General features: G+C 37.0%; 1 protein-coding gene across 1 annotated transcript in view; it reads left to right on the forward strand.

Moving 5' to 3' along the window:
• LOC117413988 (synapsin-2-like) overlaps positions 1 to 24,993 on the forward strand; it is a 77,927-nt gene that overhangs the window by 15,256 nt on the left and 37,678 nt on the right. The window contains exons 2-3 of the mRNA XM_034023516.3: positions 17,896 to 17,953; positions 21,276 to 21,367. Coding sequence (XP_033879407.1) covers positions 17,896 to 17,953; positions 21,276 to 21,367 — 150 coding nt within the window. The remainder of the gene's footprint in view (positions 1 to 17,895; positions 17,954 to 21,275; positions 21,368 to 24,993) is intronic.

The following is a 24,993-nucleotide window of genomic DNA, read 5'->3' on the forward strand; positions in this document are numbered from 1 at the left end:
GAAAGTCTTTCAAATCAGGGTTAACCTTTAACAGTAAAAACATGAATGTCTTTCTTTATTATTTGGTATTATTTGATCCTGTATTATTATACAGGACCAAAAGCATTCCAAAACTACTTGCACTAAATAATGAATTGTACAGTAATTGAATGTATAGTTGACAGAAATACTACTTGAATACAGTGAAAAAGGCTTCTAGTCGAAACGTTTGTCATTGATTTTATTAAGTTCTTCCCACGTGCAGTATATAAATACTGCACGTGGTCTTGCTTTCTTATTTTACATTTTAGTAAAATTATATTATTTGTCAGGATATACAGGACCACACAAAGCAGGACCATCACATGTATTCTGATACATATTTTATTGTGACATTCATTGTGACCTTAGCATATTATGAAACCTTTTAGCGTGGAAATGATCAATGCATTTGTACTAATAGTGACATACCAGGAGTACAGTAGTGCAGGATTTGTTTGAAAACCCATTTCAAGCGGTCTGGTCATGACATTACTCTAGGTCTACTCTAGGCAGAAAGCATGTTTCTTTTTGTCTCTCGGTATTTTAATCCAATCCCTCTTAACTGTTTGCTGAAGGGTTTTCTGTGTTTCAGAAATCCATGAATGGTTTTGTTCTGCTTTAGAGAACACAGTGATTGGATCACATTTATCCCTTTGCAGGGTTTCCACAAAGATTAGTAGGGTTATAATAACTTATTTGCCTACTTGGAGGTAGTATACTTGGCACAGTTTATGTAAGCTGCCTTTTTAATGGTTTCCATTTTGGTACAAAATGATATCGGGAAATGGTCATTTGTTGTCCATCATTATGGCAGTATTGTACAGTATCCAGCCTGAAGCAATGTAAGCCGTGCTGTTCTCTAACCTCACAGATGGTATGGGCTGTTGTCATGTAGCTTCCAGCTCTGTGCAGACCAGCAGCAAAATCTAATAAGGTCTGCTATTAAAACCTCTCGCCCAAACAAAATTGACAGAAACCTGCTTTTGATCTGGTTGCTGCAAATGCACCGGCTGTTGTAAACGGGTCTGTAAATCATCCAGATGTGCTCATTTCAACACTGTTTATGATATTTTGTAAGAACCAAAAATCTGAGGATTTATTTACATTGCATCTAAAAACAGTCCAAGTCAGCAACATTCAAATTGAAACTGCAGCTACTGGAGTGGAAAGTGTAGACTGAAATGTTTGAAATCAGTGACAGTAATCATTAGCAAAGTTGCTCTTGGCAAATACTCTGTGTACTTTACACAGGGCTGGGAGGTCAGATATTATAGGCATAGTTGTTAATATTGATTATATGTTTCTTTTTGGTGTGAAATGTCTTTAGACAAGGAGCAACACATTCAGATAATGTTGATGTGTGGTACAGTCAACGGGGCGTGGACACCCAGTTTAACAGAGAACATCTGAATAGGCATAATTGACACCCTTAACCAACTTAATAAACGACCAAATATTAATTTAGCCACAATTGTAACCCTTATCATAGTGCTTTTACTGATAATATTGTTTGTAAGCATATATTTAAATCTGGGATGATCATAAAAGTTTAGCTATTTCAGATAACCTCATCACTGTATATTTCTTTTTCATTATTATTGAATCTGTTTCCCCTAAAGTTCTCCCTGATACTAATCCTGGAAACTGTTGTCATAACCAATCCTGTTAAATAGATCTGCAGATTTAAAAAAAAAAAAAAAAGTTGAGACTCTACATAAATTACCAATGCAAGGTGTACAACCGAGTTCTAGCAGTAAATGAGCAATATCCATTTGCATTCTGTGCTTATTATTATTATTGTCTGATTAGAGGTAATCTGACTGTCACGGTATTGTTAGTATTTGCATTCGGATTGTGCAGAGAGATATTCGACTGACAAGCTTCTGAACTGAATAAATTACTGTTACTCACAACGGGACTGACTTAAAAGCTGACACAATCTTTTCCTTTGCAAAATCAATGCCCTAGGCTGAGCAGTGACTTTCAGACTACACCAGAAGTCTACATAATAAAGTTAATCGTAAAAACCTATCTGGATGGAAGGTTAATTGATTAGAACAAAACTCCATTGGGAGCAAACTGTTGTGCTTGGTCCCAGTTGTCTGCCAGCAGGTTGTCTATTTTCATTTAAGACTATAGATCTCAATACGTGAAAGGTGTGCATATCTATCTTGCTACACTTGTTTCAAATGACTCACTACAAATAAAGACATATATTTAATGCATATGTCTTATAAGGGCTCAACCCGCTTCTGAAAATCATTTTGCTCCTAGAGGTTAGTAAAGTGCATTACACGGTGCATTTTATTTAGTACTGTACAATGTTTTGCTGAAATTATTTTGTGTCTGGTATTTTTCCAACTGCCCTTGTAGATTTATAGGGCTTTATTCATCTTGTATAATTGACACAATTGTGAGTAATCTGCTGTTATCTCTCCTACTGCAGCTGTAACATTTTCTACATGTGGTGCTCTGCTGGTTCATATCTCTACTAATGCACCTCCATTAGCTGTACTGAATATAAAATCATCCAGAAGGATAAAACACTCAGTGGGGGTATAAATAAAATAAAATAAAGTTATATAATTCTGCGGCAAACCTATCGAAATAGAAGTCTTTATCACTGAACACATAGTTCTATAGCAGTCGAAATGCATAGAATTCAGTGAGATACATTTATTAGTACTAGGTGTTGAGATAAGACCAGCTTTATTTACTACTAGTTAGGCTACCATGTAAAGCAGGTTTTGACAAAGCTTTGCCTCTTTTACAGATGTATCCTTAAATAGTTGGCCATATTGGTGGACAATTAATTATCTTTAAGTGGTTGCTAACTGAGAATTATTTCTCCCAAAACCAATGGCCATTACTATCACAATTCACAATATAATTATACTTTTCTAATTATTTATTCTGATCCAATTAAAATGGACCTGTTATGATGCATGTGCAATTATAGATTCAACTATAATCTGGAGACATTGCTGAAAGTTTAAAGTGATTGCAGTCATTGATTTTACACTGCGTACACGTGACATTTCATATTCTTTAGTTTGTACAGCAAGCTGTGAAAGGTTGTGCTGTGCTCTACATCAAAGCTTTTGCTAAATAATGCACCAAAGACCTTTCTTTTTAGTCATTTTATATCTGCCAGTGGTTTTGACCAGCACTGGGGAGATGAAAGTCAACAAAGGCCCCCAATGAATCAGTGATACTGCACATTCACATTTAAATTGGCAGTGAATAAAAATCAATCTAATAAAGCTTGTTTCAAATGGAACTCTGTGCAATTTGGCCACAATAACATGTTAGGGCAGCACAAGGGAAATGTGCAACAACTGATACCAACAGGCTTTAGTCATGTTAAATACGCCTCTAAGATAATGCATTGTAAAATCCGTTCAATGCCACTGCAATCCAAATTCGTTTTAGAGTCCCATGATTGTAATGGACCAGTTGGGTTTAATGTTTATTTGGGTTAATAGCTTTTATGTATGTGCTTCATTTAAAATTATTATTATTATTATTATTATTATTATTATTATTATTATTATTATTATTATTATTATTATTATTATGAACCTGTCCCCTATTTAGAATGCTGTTTATCTGAACTCTAAATAAGTAACCAGCCACATGCATTAAAGCCTATGCAGGGTGAACATTTTGGAATATCAATAAGTAGAATTTTCAAATTGTAAAACTGATTGTAGTCTTGTACTCTGACTCCACTAGAGGTATTTTGTTTGCGGTTTGGACTGGCTTTCTGCAGCACCTACAACTCCAAATCTTCTGCTTGATAAATAAACCCAAACTCTCTATAATCTGATAGGAATGCCTCTTTAAGTATCTCCCTGCTCCAGGTTGCCTGGTGGTGATCCACTCTGTATGAAATTAGCCATATGGTAAGGCATCAAATGTTACCTTTTTACTGTGTGTCCTTTTAGTGAGAGGTAATCCCTCATCAACAAGCCCCAACTTTTTTTGTACTCTGTGTTACCTTTGCATATAAAGCAGTCTCTTCAGCAGTTCTATTCAATTTACACAGTTGGTTTCGGAACAAGTGGGTGGATAATTACAGATTGCTCAATGTGTCGTATTTTCATAATAGCCTATATTGCATTAAATCATTGTTGCTTCTGAGTATGTAGGCGGCTTTGTATGTAACAGCTAACAATATGAACTAAATTCTGTTAAGGAGCAATACCACATGAGTGACTCACTAAGAAAATGGTTTTATTTGCAGATCCTTTCCAAAGGAAAATGTTACAAGTGCTTGAAGCGATACATGACTGTTCATAAATATGTAGTGTCTCTAAGAAAAAAAAGTATTCCTAATAGAAATAAAAAAAAAACTGTTAATTTCAGTCAAGTGCTGCAGGGCATTGTCAGGGGGCCAACCCAATACCAAGCAGTACAGTCCCTCTACTGAGAGAAGCAGCAAAAACATAACTTTTTTATAACAGACAGGAAAACTGTAGGAATCAACAAAAGGTTCAACAAACAACACTGGATCCCAGCTGCAGTTGTGGGAATATGTGTAACTACTCAACCAGTCCGGACGACGTGGGAACAAGGAATTGATAAACTGGGGAACATCTTGACCTTGCATATAATGTTATTCCCTGCATCAGGAATAGCATTATAACACACGTCAAGAAATTGATAGTGTTTAGATATTGTTAGGTAAACATAGTGAAAGCAGAACAACGTTCAGTTATACACACACACACACACACGCAGTTAGGTAAGATATACAAGACAGGCAGCGAGTGAAACAAGCTTATCTGAATGCTCTCTTCATGACAGACCATCTCCGTACCTGCGCTATCTCCCAGAAAATTAGGTAACTGATCGATAAATCGATAGATGTGTAACTTTTGAATATTGCAATCAATACATGGACATTACTAAAATAAGGTCATTATGCCTTCTGTATTTAAACTACGGTATTATTTAACTATCTTTGTTATAATTTGTGAACATATTAGAACCTGCTGAAATTGGCAAAGAGCTGAGTGAGTTATGCTGTATCAGGATGGCTATTTGACAGAACTGTTTATTGATCTTATAGCTCTGATTAAAATGGTTTGTTGATTCCACAGCTGACCGTGGACGGGAGCTCCCAGGGGGCTGTGCTCAATTGGCCGAGCGTCGCCCGGGGGGAGGGAGGGTTAGGTCGGCCAGGGTGTCCTCGGCTCACCGCGCAGCAGCGACCCCTGTAGTCTGGCCGGGCACCTGCGGGCTTGCCTGTAAGCTGCCCAGAGCTGCGTAGCTCTGAGGCGGCTGCACGGTGAGTTCGCAGTGTGTAAAGAAGCGGGCGGCTGACGGCACGCGCTTCGGAATACAGCGTGTGTTCATCTTCACCCCTCCCGAGTCAGCGCAGGGGTGGTAGCGGTGAGCTGAGCCTAAAAAATAATTGGGCATTTCAAATTGGGGAGAAAATAATAAAAAAGTAATTGGCAACGACTAAATTATTTAAAAAAAAAAAAAAATGGTTTGTTGGCACAAGCAGGCCCTATATCAATGCAACCCTCCACAGCAATTGTTATCGAGCCTGGTTATCGAGATGTTTATTCTGTGACTAATAGAATACAAAAAAAGGATTACGTGGGATAAATGGTACATTTAGATATTTCAATTAGATCCATCAGTTTTCTAGCATTTCCTTGGGTGACAGCAATTCAATTACAAAAACATATACTAATAACTCAATTCATGAAGCCTCTTAATGCTTAACTTACACAGCAAAAGGCTAACACTGTATACTTCATTGCTTCCACTAACTAAACCTGCAGTGATAGTAAAGAAACCACCACCCTCGAAAATTAACAAGGTTACTGAAGTCAGAAGCAGGAGACTAGAAATGATCAACGTGGTCACTTTACTGTATAAGGCTTAGCATACTACTTATAATGTAGGCTACATAATGTATATGTTTTCAATACAAAAATGCTAGCATTTGTCATCATATCTGAGAATTGAAGATAAGAATAATTTTGGTGAATTTTTTTGCTTTGGCTGAAAAAAGATTGAATCTGAAAGGCCATGATGTGCAGCAGGAGATCAAGTGTTTCTCCCCACACACAGGGCAATCAATCTCACTCTCTAGCAGACACCACAAGTAGATAATGTGCTGCACTGTGCCGAGTGGTAAACTACAGGAGCAGACAAAGCATTGGCATTGTTGTCTTTTTCAAATCGGTTTCATTACATTGACGTTGAGATGATCAGAATGCACAGCTTGACTTTGCAATCATCTCTTTATTTCTTCAAGAGACCCCAATGTCTGCCTCTCTTATTCCCAGCACATCTCCACTCTGGCACGCACTTGCCGATTCTTCCTGAGCAACATCCGAAGAATCCGACCCTTCCTCACCAACTATGCTACCCAGCTCCTGATCCAGGCCCTGGTACTCTCCCGCCTAAACTACTGCAACTCCCTCCTGGTTGGCCTCCCTGCGTCCGCCACCCGTCCGCTCCAGCTCATCCAGAACTCTGCTGCCCGCCTGGTGTTCTCTCTGCCTCGCTTCGCTCACGCTACTCCACTACTCCGCTCACTCCACTGGCTCCCGATCACCGCTCGCATCCAGTTCAAATCTCTTGTACTAGCCTACAGATGCCTTGACCAGACTGCACCCAGCTACCTCCAGACCCTCATCTCTCCCTACACCCCCACTTGACCTGTCCGCTCCGCCTACACTAGAAGACTGGCTCTACCTCCGCTACGCTCCCCTGTCTCCAGAGCCCGCTCCTTCTCCACCCTTGCTCTGCAGTGGTGAAATGACCTTCCTACAGATGTCAGGACTGCCCAGTCCCTGACCACATTCCGGCGCCTCCTTAAGACTCATCTCTTCAAACAGCACCTGCAGAACTCCTCTGTTTGTATCATGGGACATTATCACCCTTCATTTAAATGTGCTTTATTTTGCTCTTATCTGCCGCCTATTTTACTGCATTTAATCCTGTACTTCAGAATACTGTAATCTGCCAAGTGTTTAACCTGTAGTATTTTGTATTTAATCATATCCTGATGTAATCACTATTATCTGCTGTATTATTGAATTGTGTTTTGTCACACCTGTACTTTGCTTGAACAAAAGTTATTGTATTTCTTGCTCTTATTGTATTACTTGTATTGTAACACTTGAAATGTATTTGCTTACGATTGTAAGTATTATAATAATAATAATAATAATAATAATAATAATAATAATGTACGTTTAATAACTTAGCAAGCAACTCTGAAAGTCAAATGCATGCCATTGTATTACTAGTTTTGTAGCATTAACAGTTTTATTTTACAAAATAAATCAGGTAACACATTACATTAAGTATCTCTAATTACTGTGTATTTGCTTAGTAAATACATGTGTACTTACACATAGTTACACATGAAGTACATTGTAACCATGCATAATACCATCGTAATTATGTGTAAGTACACATGTATTTACTATGTGTTATGAATTTCATTTTGGTTTTTATTATTTGGTTTGCATTGTGTGAATATATGTTACACACATTTTAATGTATTCTGATTCTTCATTTACCCACAGGGAATTGGCACAGCTCTCTCTCAGTTATGGTTGTTTTATAGCAGAATAAAGAAGGCATCAATCTGTACATTTTTTGTGTACTGATTTCTGCTTTCTTGGAAAGTGTACAATTGCCTGGAGATAATGGCTATCTGTTTATTTTGGCTTAGCAAATGTGATATGGATGTCTTCCTGGACTGCTTAAGGAAAATACCTCAATATTAAATTGCTTTAGTACTGTAATGATTGGTTTAAATACTTTACTGTGATTCACTGATGTCCGTGTTTGGCAAATATTGTAGAACATTTATATAGCATATGTTAAAAGGTGAGTAATTCCCATTGGAATGCTATCTGTACAGCACTTATCAAACTGCTCAGCTTGATATGAAAATCTCTTATTTGATTTTTTTTTTCATTGTGTGAAAATGTGAAGAACAGTCTGTGTGTTACATTGAACCAAATATTGCAGTGGTATTGGCGTGCTGATAAACAGCCTCATGATACTTGATGTTTGCATAATATATTTTTTTCTGGGATATTAAAATAGATGCACTCCATGCTGTGACAAACACTTGAATGGTTACACATTCTCTAGCTATTGTGCTGGAGAGCATCGAGAGATGCTCTTGGAGAGTTGGGGCTATTATCATTCATTCCTTTGCTTGTTTTTTGTATCTCTGTTCAGAACTTGTATCTGGACCTCATGCATTCTATTGTTTGCTTGGTCCTATGAATTTCTAATGAATGCAGTAACCAATGAGATTGCTTGGTTTAGTTTCCACCAATCCATCAGGTTTATAATAATTAATAACCCTGTTTACAAAAGCGTTTCACGCTGCCCTGTTTAATAATGAATATGTGTTCCTTGTAAATGGTTTTAATTGGATTTGGTTTCCCACAGCCTGTTCCCAGTGTGGTGTCATTTATTTTATTTATTTATTTATTTTTGTAACATTTTTATATAGCGCCACTCGTCAGTTTGCATCGGAGTGCTGTACAAGGCAAAAGACATTAAAATCATTTAACATATAGTGCCATGTGATAAAAACATGATACATCATACATAGTATAGAACACACAGTACAGTACAACATAAACATATTACACAACATTATACACTTTCAAATCAAATTATTAAAACCATTCCATCTCTCTGAAGTTACCCAAATATTCTTTGATAAAGCAATATTTTTAATAGCTTTCTAAACTTTGTATCATCTTTGATACACCATTAATTACCATGGTAATTCATGGTGAACCACAGGCATGGTGACATGTTTTCTGGCATATAAAAAGCAGAGGCATATTATTTACTTCTTGGGTCTCCAATCTTGCCAGGCTCTTGTTAAAATGTGTCATGCAGTGCTGCTGTTTATCAGTGTGCTATGACAATGTTAATACTGCTTTTCTGTTCACTGTCCCATGTGCAGGGAACTGATCACCAAAGGGTTTAGATCAGCAGTGGCTGAAGACTGCTTATATTTACAACTGGGAGACTGTGGTGTAAGGAATGAAAGTTGCAAGATGTACAGATTTACAATAGATTCAGTTTAGTCTTCCAGCCATTCAAAAGCTAAAATTGCACATGGCATTTACCCATCAAAAAAGACTTTGCATGTGTGAATTACCTGAAAAATCTTTTCTTTTCTGAAGAACACCTTCGAGGGGTTGCCAATAGGGATTACTTAAACTGGCATAAAATCGAGTTGACTGCATTTACTGCAAGCATGAAAATGACTGCAGTCTGGCATGGCTTGGAAAAATAATACATTTCAGCAGTTAGGCAAGTGCTTTTCTCACATTGGGGTTACATAGGCGTCATTCATTACAGACTGAGCTTTCGTGACTTAATGAAAAGTGACTATCTCATCTATTCCATCTTATTTGAGAGGGTCAACAGGTACATCAGTATTCAAGTCACAAAACTGTTAGCTGTCATCAGAAAGTGAATAGGCGGAACTGATTCAGTCATGAAAGTATTCAGTTGCGTTGTGACAGAAGAAAAATGCAAAACAAACATTGGTGGTCAAAAACAAGTTCCTAACCAAACCGTCTGACAAGAGAGGCCTTGTGTATTCCTGAGAGAATTCTACACTATATTTTAGATTATCTCAGTGAAAATAGTGGACTGGGATTACAGAGACCAACAGAACCAGTTTATGACATATCAGTTTGTAATGAATTAGCTTGCAGTTTATTTATTTATTTATTTATTCATTCATTTATTTTTAAATAAGGATGTGTTTAAAATCCACTCAGCCTCCATGGGCAAATTAAAAAAAAAACAATACCCCTGTGTGCATTCCTGTCTCTTGTGCTCTGTTTTAATTCATATTTCATCAGAGGCAAGTCCAATGCGTACAATGGACATCAGCATCACCTCCTGGGTCCCATTTACTTGAAATCACTCCCTTAAAAACAAATATGCATTGTTGTGAAATCTGAAAAACAACGTTACTGACTGTAAAAAAAAAAAACCAGTCCATCCATTCTACTCACAAGGCTTTTAATGTATTCTGTTACTAGTGTAGAAGCTTGGGAGTAGACACATCCCTGTTACTAGACCGAGTCTGTTTGACTTAATGTCTTAATCATGGTGTATTCATCTTCTTCATGAGGCTGAATGAAGAGAACAATATCATTTCTTTAGTAATTGCTTTGGGACAGCTCACGCTCACCATCCTGCCATTGAAGAAATGATTAACATACAAATGGTGCAGCAAAAACTCTAAAGATTTTTCAGAACAGATTCGTGGCTTTGTGTCTTATGAATGTTTAGTAGTGAGGGGTTTCTAAACTGATCCTCAGAAATCTCTAATATTAAAGGTGTACTTTTACATTTGTACAGCCCTCTCACAATTATTTTTAATATGTTCTGGAAGGTTTAAAAAGAATCTGATTTGGACAGCTCCCACTCAAGAAAGTATACCTCTAGTTACAATACTACAATACAGTATGTTATATGAATTATTTTTTCATTGATGTCTGTCTAGTAATCATCCTGCAGTTACTGCACTCTATAAATCCCATGCAACAGCACAAGTGCCTTTAATAAAAAAAATGTGATTATCAACGTCCGATGAGAGGTGTAATTAATGAAAGAGACAAAGAAAAATATGGATAGGGCCACAGTTCCTGATCAGCTTTTAATAAAGTGGCAGTCAGCTCACAGAGCTCTTTGTAAAATCATGTTCTCATTAAAGATGGGACTTCTAAAGGTGGATGAGTATAGATTGTTTGCGGCTCATTTTCTGTGGTTGTCTGTCTGGTGCTCTTTTGCAGGTTATTTTTTCCCCCTGTTCGAAATGCAAGACACACCATTAGCAGTCAACAGCAATCAGATTTTGAAACTCAGAGATCAATAAAGGGAATAGCAAGACTTTTCCATTAAGCTTTATGGGTACTCTAAACTAGATGCATCTGCCTGGAGGTAATCACTGTAAATATACAGTTGACACAGATTTGTACAGTAGGCACATTCACACACGACCCCCCCCCCCCCCCCCCCCCCCCGAGAAACTTAAAGATTCATAATAGAACTCTTAAATGATAAAGGATACAATTGTCTGAAAAAATAGCAAAATCGATAGAAGTGATGTTTAATGTCTTTGTTACAAGTGCATTGAATCCATTTTATAATGATGCCACTTATAATAAGCTATGCTCTTTTCTGTTTGACAGACACTCATGCAGCCACAACATAACACATGGCATGACTACTGGTGCAAATACAGAGGTGCATATAATATAATTTATATATAAACCTACAGATATTACAGTATTTGACCACACACTTTCAAAATAATGTAGATTACTTTTTTACCCCCCAAAAAGCTTGCTTGAAACCCTTGCATTTGGGATTTTCAGACTTTAATATAATCTTTAAATATTAAAAGACTGTGTATATTCCTGCAGGGCACTGAGGCCTAGTATATTATGACCACATCCCTAGAGTCACATGATTCCCCATGGAGACTTAAATCAAAGGAATTGCTTCTCCTTAAGCAATAAAGCCTTGAGGAATTGCAATAAAGCCTTGAGGAAAATCTTTAACTTTCAGGGCTTTAATGTACCTTGAAAACTTTCTTTATGCTTCATGCACTTTCAATGGATCATGTGTTTATAATAGCTAGAATATAGGCCAGTAGCGAGTCACTGGTGGAGCTTATCAAATAGGATAAAAAAAGTAAGCACTGTGTACGAAGATGGGGGAGAAAGTCACGTACAGAGAGCTGTGCTGTACTGTACATCAGCCTCTCATTCAGTGCATTACTCTCATACAAAGGGCTTCATGAATATTTAATGCAAACCTGTGCATGTGTTGCAGCTGACTGAGGGAGATGCCTTGTAATGTGATATTACTTTGTGAGCTGATTGTCATTCTAGCAACTGAACTAAACTGCTAAACTGCTGTCTTCTATTGAACTTCACCTCTGGGAGATTTTTTACTTCATTTTAAAATGTAAAATATCACTACCTTTCTACAGTTTATCACTTTAGCTGTGACCTACGAGCCTGACCTTATAAAAAATAATGCAGCAGTCATATCCCAGTCCCTCTCGAGGCTGCATTTTAAACAGCAGAACAAATTGTGGTTAAAAGAGCATGGGGTCAGAACTGGCATTGACATGTCACACATTTATTAACTCCCAATTCAGATTTTAGAGTTGACAAGAAAGTTAGGGTTTTTAATTCTGCAATAAAAGCAAATCATTATATTGACATAACACTAATGCTGACCTTCATGACCAGCATATACTGTTGAACACCTGCTGAAATTATACAATTACGGCACTACTGTGTTTGAAAGCAAGAAACATATATATTTTATTTATTGTAAAACAGCTTAATTTTGTATTTGATAACGTAATGATATGTAGAATATCACTCATGCAGCCCTGTAAAAAAAAAAAGAAAAGGGATTATGTTCATACAAAATAGCAGCTCCCTTGTAAAAAGATGAAGGACAGTACAATCTTCTAAAGTCAGCTTGATCGCTCTTTGCAAAAACCTGAGGAGCTTCCAAGTTAAAAGTGCATACGCAAAGACACTGCTTTTGCAGCTGTGATCAAGACTGTGTTTGGAATGATTTGAAAAATCGATCCACTCTATCACTTGCAGGTAATCATGCCTCTTTGTTTTACAAAGTTTGAGTTAGGTATATGTTCATTTTACTGAATATGTTAAATACAAAAGCTCTACAACCAGCACAAAAAAGACTTATAGCCTGTATGGCAGCTGTTTACTTTATTAAAAGCAATTAATGACAGCCTGATCAACTTGCATATTTTTAAGCGTGAAATACCAGTCATCATTGCTGCAAGCGTCGTGGAGTTTATAATTCCACATGGTGATTGTTGAGTTTGTAATTGCACAGCAAGGTAATGAGATGCACAGTTTTAGCTGCTAGCATACTGTATAATTATTGTCAGCAAGGATCAAACACTGTACCATAAAGTGCTCTTATTAGGCATATTTAGGATTCAGGCAGTTTTTAGTTCTCGATTCCAGGGTTTTGTGACTACATTTTCACCTTCTGCACTAGCAACATCAATATTCTTTTTTTTATTCATCATGTGAAATATGTGAATAAAATTGCAATAAAAAAATGTGGGGCACAGGTATCAAGCTTTTATTTAATCTTTTCTACCTATATTCAAGTTCTCCATCTCTCTCTCTCTCTCTCTCTCTCTCTCTCTCTCTCTCTCTCTCTCTCAACCCTGAATACATTATTATCTAAAGCTACAGTATTGTTATACATGAATTGAACCAGTTCCATCCTGCTAATGTTAGTGAAGCACAAGCTCTCCTTGTATACATGTTATCAATATCAGATGTGTGTCATCTGGAAGCACAGCTTTATAATATTGTTACAGGGCCTGACCAGATGGTGGCAGCAGTTACTCATGTTCTGTCTAAAAAAGAACAGTTTACTTATACTGATGCAATATGCATACAGTACTAAATATGGGTTTGACTTAACCTCCTTCACATTGGGACGGATACAAAAACCCTCTTCTAGTCTTTATATGGGGACACATGGAAGATGCAAATGCATGATGACCCCATAGGAAGATGCCATTTCCTCCATATACTGTAAAGGAATGGAAGAAAAAAACACTGAAAACATTTTTAATGAAAAATATGTTCATTATGTGTCCAAAACTACTTCAAATGTGTTTTTTTCCCAGCTATTTTCAATATTCCACGCATGAAAGTGTTAAATAGCATTGTAAATTTACTACAGGCTTTGAAGAGGGGGGCATTAAAAAAAACATTGATTTATTTAAAGTCCTGGTTTTAAAAACTGGAAGAAGATTAAAAAGGCCTGGAGGTTAAAATACATTTGTTTCAGGACTGTTGACCAGATTCACTTCTGTGTCTCTGGAGGAAAATCGGAATACTGCTGCGAGGGCATATCATTGTCAGCTGAGATAATACACTGGTAGAAATCCCCAAGGCTCCCATTGATTTAAATAGGGTTTCATTTTAGCGTGATGCATTCGCATCCCCTGAGGAGAAAAAAGCTATTGCCCCAAATGGCTTAGAATTGAGTCTCTGCTTATTTTATACAAACCAGGAAGCTCCCAGACAGTCCAGTAATTAATGGCAGTGTTACAGCATGTGGCACTCCCTCAGAATACAGCCAGACATAAGCGTTACAACAGCAGTGTTACTGAGTGTGCTGTTTTGGGTTACAGAATTCCCTTTGAAGACAAGACACTGTACTGTACTTCCCTTTTCATGGCTGGTGACTCTATTAACAAATTGCGTTTCTTAATTGAAGCATTCCTCACTGACCTTTTTTCAGACAGTAGAAGATGCTATTGGTTGAGTTGGTTAAGTTGTACAGTACAGTAGATGAGTTTCCTGCTCTCCACCTTCAATGGCTGGGCAAGTGCTGTGTTGACAGCAGTTGCTGAAGGCACAGATCACCACAGGCATATTGGGATTTTCAATTTTAATGATTTTCAGTGTTGCATGTTGTTCGATATGTTTCATAGGCAGTACATATTGAATTGGTTTTACTCAAATGCATGTGTTTGTATTTTAATCTGCAAGAGAAAATAGAACACTGTTTTTTTTCTGCAGCTCCTACACAAGAGGGCAGCAAAACCAAAGGAAAGAAAGGCAGCCCTGAGTATTGATGTCTGGGCTTTTTTTCTATTAAACGTAAAGAATAAACCTACTGTCTGTCTGCAAATGACTGTAATTTCTGCAGGCTGTGCTAGCTATATCAAGTAATTATAAATGGGACTTTGCATTTTACCAACTTTGTATTTTTTATACAAGCATAGATGCTATATACTGTAACAGTCTGTGTAGCTAAATTTAATGCCAATATCAGAATTCCTAAAGATCCCAAGATTGATCTCGGCTGATACCTGCAGATAATAATCTGAGATGTGAATCTTGAACATTTTATTGACGTGTACGTTTTTGTCCTAGCTGCGTGTGTGGAGGTCAAAGCAAATTAAAAAGATGAAGCGAGTCTGGTTCTGCATTTGTAAATGTCACATGCAGCCAAAGGCAGAGCCACCTGCTTAATCAGGGATCTAGCTTATGTCTGTGAAGAAAGCAGCTGTTAATGTATTAATGCAGAACTCATAGCGACATACTGCGATGTAGATTTCTTCGATTTTCAGTGCCAGCGGTGGCTGAGTAAACTTTTTAACATTGTTAAAGATTAATGCCACTGTGCTCTGTTAATGTCAAAACAATTAATCTCAAACAACATGTTGTTTGTAAGTCCTCATACCCCAGAGGCCATGCATGGCTGCTCAAAAGACAGGTAAGTGTTTTTGTTAGAGAATTAAGGAAAAATTCAAGTCATTTTAATTGCATACTTTACCACCGATTAAAAAGTAAGGGATTCACAAAATACATTGAGAAACTACCTGCTATTTCTATATTAGTTCTTCTAAAACCACATTTTTGTCTATGAACATGTAAAGATTTGACCACGCTGGACAAAGGCAAGTACTGAAGCACTGGAGCAGGAGTCAGAGGGTACGGTTCAAGCACAGGGTGGCATACTTTTATTAAATTAAATCAAAAATAAAATACTTTTACCCATACAAAAGCAAAAGCTGCCTAACAGGCTTTTAAAATAGCTCTATGTACCAGAGCAGGAGAGCACACAGGTAGCTAGCCTCTTCATGGAGTCCAAAACAGAACTAACTGTAACACAAAGGGCCAGGCGTAAATACAGGTGGGCCAGGTCGAATTGACAATCAATAAAGATAATACTGTTATTGAATGGATTTGGTGGAATAATTAGGCGCATTTATGCACTGTAGAATAAGGAAGCGAATGACAGATCAGGTACCAGAACAAGTTATTTACATTAAATAAAATCACCTTGCTGCAGTGGTCACTTCAACCCAGTGTGATCAAAGGACAGAGTTTTGCACCTCCCGGTCCTAGAGGTAACTTTCTGTTTGCTGCATTTTAAAGTGCAAACCAAAATGAAAGCCAAGTCATCTCAGATTTCTGACCGTCTGCCAACTCTCTGAGCTCTTCTGGCTCTTTGTGGCAGAGACGTGGAAGACCTTGGCTTGAGTCAATAAATGTTCTCAACGCATCAGTAACTTTTTACTCTTTAAGAAAAAAAACATACCAGGTTCTGTTCTGCTTGCTGTCATCTACTGCCATCTAAAACAGCTCATCAATATGAAATCATTTTCTGGAGACACAGCTCTGTTTGGTGTAACATGCTCCCATGACCATTTACTGCAGCCAGCAATAACAAAACAATATTACTAAAGGACAGCATATTAGGCTCAGCACATAAATACTATGCATTATTATCAAGTATCATCAATTACAATGCAGTGGCTCAATGGTTCTGTATTAAGAGACAACAGTAGCACACTGGCAACTACAATGATATGAGGCAGTCATCGGTAGAATGGTACAACAGTGGTAACATTTTATATATTTGGACTTACCAATGCTATTACAATGGTATGAACCAATACACGCTGGCAATCCATTTCAGTATCATGTTACCAAATCAGTGCTGGTGTGCAGGTAATCCTGTAGTCTGCTAATGGTTCTTCAATGATTTCTTCAATACCCAATGGAATTAAGTGATTGGTAACAAGAAACAACACGTACTGCTGTTTCTGTACCTAATGTTTCCATTGAGTAGTAATACACTCTTGGGAATATCCATGACCAGTACAATAGTACAAATGCTTGTATTTAATGATATGCTGAAAAAAATATCATACTTAGACAGTGTAATCAACGTGTACAACCCTGCAATGGCAAATGTCTTAACAATGCTGTATAGAGATGTAATGTTTGTTTTCTCCCAAGGATATAATATATCCCAGGGATTATAAAACTACATCTGTAGTTTTAGAACTTGAGAAAGACACCGCTGCTCAAGCATTTACAAGATGCATCTGTTACATGTGGTGGTCTGCTCCATTGTTAAACTAAGGAATGTGTTCTCAGTAACATGATGGATTGGAACATGCATGGATCTCTATTGAATTGGGGCGGCTTTTAGAGTTCAAACAAATCAGAGTTAATTACTGTTGTCAGCTGCCAACTGACATCACTGTCTTTAGACTGGTGTTTATTTTCAAAGATTAAGTCATTTGTTTTGTTTATAGAGAGGAGGGGGGTCTGCCAAGTACTTGTGATTTAACAGCATGGATCAACCATGTCGTGTTGCAAAAACAGTGACTCAGTATTATTAACGAGCTTCTGGAAAGACAGTGGTTATTTGCTCATACATTTTCTGTTATTACCTATATCTCGAGGAACCACAAATAAGAGCATACATTTAAAAATACTTAAATACTTAGAGAGCTGGGAGATTCTTGTTTGATACATACAGTAGTTAAAAGGGATATTCTCTTACTACTGAATTTAGATTAAAAAGAGAATAGCTGAAGACCTAAAGGTATTGAGTCAAACTATAGTACTACTAGGGCAGCAGTGTGGAGTAGTGGTTAGGGCTCTGGACTCTTGACCGGAGGGTTCTGGGTTCAATCCCCAGTGGGGGACACTGCTGTTGTACCCTTGAGCACGGTACTTTACCTAGATTGCTCCAGTAAAAACCCAACTGTATAAATGGGTAATTGTATGTAAAAATAAATGTGATATCTTGTAACAATTGTAAGTCGCCCTGGATAAGGGTGTCTGTTAAGAAATAAATAACAATACTGTATACTGTATAACAAACCTCCTTCAGTATTACATCTAGTAAGAGTGGAATAAAAAATACTATTCAACACTATACATATTCTTCCATGTATAACCAGTGAATGTTATGAAGGAAATATCATTAATGTGTTGCTTTCCATCTTTCTCAAAGGGCTAAAATGTTCCGTGGGAAGAAGGTTCATGGAGATTATGACATCAAAGTGGAACAAGTAAGTAATTCTAAACATTCTAAAACACGTTTCTTGAAATTGCTCGTAAAAACTTTTTTTTATTTGGGGTCCCCATAGTAAAATGTAAAATTAAATTAGGGATTTATATACGGGATATAGATTATTACATTCTTATAAAGAGCATAATTAATAACATTTATGAATTATATAAAACCACTTATAACAAATCCCTAAAGTATAAATGCAGGTTCTTGTATCCTCTATAAAGCCTTTAAAATCCATTACTGTATAATCTAATCAGCATCTATGAATTGATAATGCATAATGTATAAATTACATCTGTACCACCACCTCACAGAAATCCTAACAACGTCACTACTTGAAAACTGTACTTGTATCATTATTTTTAACTCCTCTGCTCTAATCCAGAAAAGCAACTGCCAAGGCTGGGGAAATGTGTGTGTCATTAGGTCTTGGCATATTTTTCAGTGGTAATGTACATACTTTCCATGACTCATGGAAAGACTTATCAGGTTATTTCAAAGATTTTGTTTGAAATCAAATAAATAATTTCAAATATGCACATCTCTATCTAAATACATACTCTGTTATTTTCTGAGCTGAGTGAAAGGAAGCTGACAAAAAAATGTTCAATGTTTCTCCTTGTTTTTCACAGGAGCAAACTGTGTTGGATTAAATGGGATACACGATCAGTGTTTCTCACCACCTGCTTGGGTTCTTTTTGCCATTTCCTCACTGTCTCCTTCCTATTGAAACAAAACCAAGTGACAAACTTATTGTATGCAAGGATGAATACAATGATTCAGCTGCCATAGTTTCTCCTTGGAGCTAGCAGTTTCCATGTGATGATATGAATGAAATGAAGCTACACATTACTTCACTTCTGGAAGTATTGAAGTAGTCATAGTAATCTGTTTAGTTCAGCCTTCTTATTCCACTTCTCATTTTCTGTAACAAGGGGTAAGGTTTACAGTACCTAAAATGAGAATAATTCCCACAATTGACAGAACACCATATTGACAGAAAAATATCTGGTAACACTTTACAGAAAGTGTCTCCAATTACTGTTTATTTACATAGTAGTTACTTAGTAAATACATGTGTACTGACAAATAATTACAATGTTATTATGCAGAGTTACATTGTACTTACTTTTTGCAAAATATACAGTATGTAAGTACACAGTTGTATTAGGAAAGAGTTAGGGTCAGAGTTACAGTTATACCGTGCAATAAGATTTATATTAAGTACATTGTAACTATGCATAATAACATTGTAATTATGTGTAAGTACACACATATTTACTTAGCAACTACTATGTAAATATACAGTAATTAGAGACTTTTAATGTAAAGTGTTACCAAATATCTCTTCTAGAAGCCTATTCTCTGCCTGTGAGTAATGGATTATCCTCCTCTTAATGAACCTTAGTGCACCGTGTATCTTCTCCTTCTCTGTTTTGCGATTCCTTTCCTGTTTATAGGCTATCTACCCTGAGGTAGAGCAAGGCTATTTTCACTATTAAGACAACACGCTTTGATCTTGTTCTGACTGATCAAAATACATCAGCTTGTTACTGCTTTAATTGCTTCCTTGTTCCTTTGCTGAAAAATTGCTCTGTTTTCCATAATAGCTGCCAAGTGCCAGCAACTTACTGTTCCTGAATAAAAATAAGACCCTGGTCATGAATTAACTTAACATGCATACTGGGTTTGCAATACGAAAGGATTGCAGCATGGACTGATTGTAATGCAGCACTATTTAAAATACTTGGTCAATGAGGATCCTTTCAGAGCACAAACAAATGAAAAATAACACTATGTACAGCATAATATTAATTACAAAAAAAATCAAATAAAAATAATAAATACAAAACACCCTGTTATATAACAGCGCTGTTGTCTAATAATAAGGTGATGGTGCCCACCCATATTACAAGTTGACTGATGAATGACAAATGTGCAGTAAACTAGTAAAGCACAGTAATGGTGTGCTAAAAAATAGACTTATAATAAGACATGAAAATTATGGTTAACAATGGTAAAGAAATGACAAAGAGATCAAAAGCATTGAGATCCAAACAGTTTTGACTGCACTAGTGTCAGTCTTTCTCTACAACTGGAAACCACTACTGTACTGTATGTGGAATTGAAGGTATTCATTTACAGGGGTGCAGTCCCTGTTCAATTAGAACTCCTATGGAGGGGTTCCTAGCTGTACAGAGTCCCTGTTCAATTATAACTCCTATGGAGGGGTTCCTAGCTGTGCAGAGTGCCTGTTCAATTAGACCTCCTCTGGAGGGGTTCCTAGCTGTGCAGAGTCCCTGTTCAATTAGACCTCCTCTGGAGGGGTTCCTAGCTGTGCAGAGTCCCTGTTCAATTAGAACTCCTCTGGAGGGGTTCCTAGCTGTGCAGAGTGCCTGTTCAATTAGAACTCCTCTGGAGGGGTTCCTAGCTGTGCAGAGTGCCTGTTCAATTAGAACTCCTCTGGAGGGTTCCTAGCTGTGCAGAGTCCCTGTTCAATTAGAACTCCTCTGGAGGGTTCCTAGCTGTGCAGAGTCCCTGTTCAATTAGACCCTCTCTGGAGGGGTTCCTAGCTGTGCAGTCCCTGTTCAATTAGAACTCCTCTGGAGGGTTCCTAGCTGTGCAGAGTCCCTGTTCAATTAGACCCTCTCTATTTCATGCATGAAGATGCAGGCTCTGGGTATAAAAGCAAATCATGAGGAAACCCTTTTAAAAGACAATACTGTAGTGACGTTCAAAAACACTATACCCTGCCAAAAAAGTACTTTAGCATAGTAGTACTATAGTATACTGTAGTAGTACTAAAGCAATTTTAGCAGGGATAGTTTCCTGTAATTAGGGCTTCTGTTTTGGGTTTTTTATTAATTGTATTTGTGTTTTTTTTCTGTCAAAAATATGTATAGTAGTAACCCTTCTTTCCTTTGCTGTATTCCACAACGAAATCTCTGTGGTCACAGGCACATTCACTCAGTAGTTGGGGTGGGTTTAAAGTATTCAGAACGAATCAATGATAGATACAAGTCAAGGAGGCGGGACATTGCCCAGCAGCACTGGGAAATGTATTTATTATTTTTTTTGTAGTAGGTTTTATTTTTTAATGGGAAAAGGGTAAAGGGTAATTGATTAACCATTTCCACAGTTGTTCTGGTGTTTTCCGGTGTTTATTGGCTATCCACCGGTTTTTTTTTTGTATCGGGGTGTTTTATCGGGCTTTATGGGTTAAAATAAAAAATCAGAAGCCCTACCTATAATATAGCATGTACTACAGTACATGTTCATATTAACTGTGAGTTTAACCTGTTTCAATTATGTTTTAGGCCGAGTTCTCTGAGATCAACCTGGTGTCTCATGCTGATGGTACCTGTAATGTGGACATGCAAGTGTTTCGAAATGGCACCAAGGTTGTCAGGTAAGACAAAAAAGACCCATCAACATGGACTGAGTGGGTTCTTAGTCAGACTGTGTTAGGCATGCGTTTCTTTCTGTTTTACTGGTATTGTTGCAGTAAATTAGTTTAATCAGATCATTAAATGCCTTAGCCATGTGTTCACTGAGCTGACATGGAGTGATGCCAGAACGAATGACACACAGTCAAAAGAGCCAAATGTTACTTGCAAATTAAAATCTGCTTCTACGTTTTATATATATATATATATTTTTGTTTGTCTTTGAAGGCCTAGAAAAATGACAAATGATGTGTTTGTAAATATAGTTCAAATAAATAAATAGTTTAATATATATATAATTCATATAAATGAAGAACAATCCTGTCCCAACAAAGAGGCCACAGAGAACAACTTGTGATGTGATATCTCGCTTTATTTATTTATTTATTTATTTATTTTATTTTATTTATTCATTTACACCCACCTACCCGCTGCTCTTATTGGTGCTTGTATTACTGGAGTCTGTTTCATCGTGCTTTGATTGGTCGAGAGATCTGTGAAGACACAATATGCCCACGAGTCACAATCTGTACCTGTGCTTTTACTGCGTTTTTTCGGGCTTCAAAGTGTAGTGTAAATCATTCCTGAGGCACCTCTCTAAATTCCATTCAACTGCAAAGTTCTTTCAAAACAGTAACATAACAATACCTCAGCCACAACTGTATTCTGTTTATCAAGCGTTTCCCTCTTTTTAATGAAATTGACAATGGACTCAACATATGTTCAGTGAATGTCTGTGTATGGGTTATAGCGACACTCCTAGTGTGCTTTCAGCATCGGTCTGTTCACTTCTATTCGTGCTGATATTTTGCAATACACAGATGTTTGCCGTCTATAACCCTATAGTAATATACTGGGTTATCCACTGGGGATGCACTTGGATGGAAGGAATGCCAATACGAGACAGCCTCTGATAATAGCTGAACATTGACAATTACACATATAGACATAACTGCTTTGCCAAGACAGAAGTTTTAGTAATTAGTGCATGATAAGACGTGTCTTAGGTCCAGGAGGTGTAAAGCAGCTATTTTAAATGCAAACTGCTGAAAGAGAGCAGACGAGCAAGCTAGCCTTTGGCTATACAATTATAATGTCCATTCATGTGTACATAATTGCATTACTTTTATCAGTACTTTCATTGCATTGCCAGAACAACAGAAGCACCATGCTGTCCTTTGTGTCTGTGTGCTAATCTGTCAGGTCATGATGTCCCATTTTGTTCTTAGGATTCAATTACAAAATTATCTTCAATGGCAATGTGAACACAAGTGTGCAGCTACAGTGGTAAAATGTCATATAATGACAAATCAATTCTATCCTAATTACATGAAACAATACACGTTGGTAACCCAATTCAGTATAATGGTACCATATCAGTACCAATGTGACATCATATCTGGACCAGCCTGCAATACTCCCAATCCATTGTGTTTCCATTGTTGGTAATTTGGCGGTCTGCTTGGGTTTCTACAGGGAAAAGTGGGGTGGTAAACATTATAATTGTTGCTTTTTTTTCACTCACTGACTCACTAGCAGCTATGTTTACAGTAATACTCTACTAAGTTGTGAGAAATGTTTACTCAGGGGATGCAATCAGTAATTATCCGTCTCCACAAATGACTTTACAAATTGTTAACAAATGACAAATGTGAAAAAAGCTACAATGAAAGACCTTGTTTGGATAGACTCCAAGGTAATGGAAAGAAACATCTAGCATAGTATTAATCATTCAGAATAAAAAGCAGGTTTTGAAGGCTCTAGGCCGCCTCACTAAAACTACCATTACTCATCATTACAATTATTCATACAACAGTTTGTGTATCATATATTTGGACATCATTCAATAGAGTTAGAAATTACCTTTGTTTGGTCTGGATTGAGCCAGATTGGAAGGGGTCTTTTTAATTTATTATTTATTTAAATACATTTTATTTTAATAACTAGCAACCTATAGCTATGTTTACATTTTTTTCCGATTGCACAATGCTGTACAAGATTAGTGTGGTGTCTACTGTAATCCTATCCTAACAACATTGCATTAAGTTCTTGTAGTCCAGTTAATTTATGGATATCGCTTAATGAAAGCCACAAATCCAGTTGGGACAGTTCATGTGTTGCTCAGTAACTAAAAATATTTTGCTGGATCAGACTGAAAAACACTTCAAAGAATATATACAAACCACATGAGAAATAGAACCTGATTCAACACAACCTTCCACAAGTTGTACAAGTAATTAGTCTGCATGGCTGTGTGGCGGTAAAACACACAAAAAAAAGAAATCTATAGCACATAAAATAAACAGCTGAAAAATGTTAAGGAAGATGGCAAGTTTTACGAAAGCATACTTTAATCAAAGGAAACCTCAAATCAAATGGTCTTTTAAGGAATGTTGATGCACACTGACATCCTTACTCCCCTTTCCCAGCTTCCCAGAGAGGTTTGATTGTATTTATTTATGACGATAATGATGGATAAGAATGGGTCCTCTGCGTTATGCTCTAGACCACATAGTCTCTTGTGATCTTACATTATATGTATCTATCTGACTCCCTCTCTGTTGGTTCTAATTTGACACTGGAAATACTGCCAGAGAGTGCATGGGCAAAAATATCCATTGGCTGTCCCATTGGATTACTTCTAATTAATCATAAAAGCCATGGATAGTCATTGAGGCTCTTCTGTGAATTTCAACTTTTAACTTCCTCATTTGGACTTTATTTATAGATTGTAGCCCAAAATAAGCTCCTTAATTATGCTCTTTATCTCTTGTGATTAGAGTTATCATTGGTATCAGTTTCTCTTAGGGATTTCATTTGTTAATGAAGGGTCATGGAGGAAAACATTTTCATTCAAACTGTAGTTTAAAAGTGCAATTAACTTTCCATACTTAGTTCACTTGTTCTCTTCCATATTGCACTAACCCAAATATTTTAAAACTGTAAATACAAATAAATAAATATAAAAATAAAGTGCAAAGAAGATTTATCCCTGCCTAGTAATTTCCTGTATGCTATACATTCATGTGTGCAAGTCTAGAAAATGTATGGTGAAGTCTAGAGTGACCACAAGAAGTCTTGGTAGGGTCATGCTACAATATGACTTTTGGCCTGCTAACTATTTGATGGTTTTGGTAGGAGTTCATTCTTCATTTGCTAATTTGTTTTCATCTTGTAGACTGCAGCCCCCCTCCAAAAAACACACATTTAAAGGTTCCATTACTATGACACTGGCACAGGAATGCGCTGTCTAGTTGGTTTCCATGCTTCCTCTTGGTTGCTCCCAGAATGCCTGTGAGACTGGGATGCATTGTTCATTGGTGATGACCACAGATATTAATAGTGGCTATGGTACCATAGTTGGAACGAAAAACAAAACCTGCCCACAAGAGATTATTACAGAGCCAGTATACCTAATAGTAGAAGTACAAAAAACGAAATGTTTTACTGTACTTGCATACTTGTATGAAAGAAGAGACCATCAAAAATTATTTTCATCTGAATTTGTCACTTGTTTGAAAGATCACCTGACATAATTTTTGCGGGAACTGGTCTCACTGCTTCATCTCTTGCACACATAAAATAAGAG

The sequence above is a fragment of the Acipenser ruthenus genome, chromosome 25 (assembly GCF_902713425.1).
Source record: "Acipenser ruthenus chromosome 25, fAciRut3.2 maternal haplotype, whole genome shotgun sequence".
NCBI lineage: Eukaryota > Metazoa > Chordata > Actinopteri > Acipenseriformes > Acipenseridae > Acipenser > Acipenser ruthenus.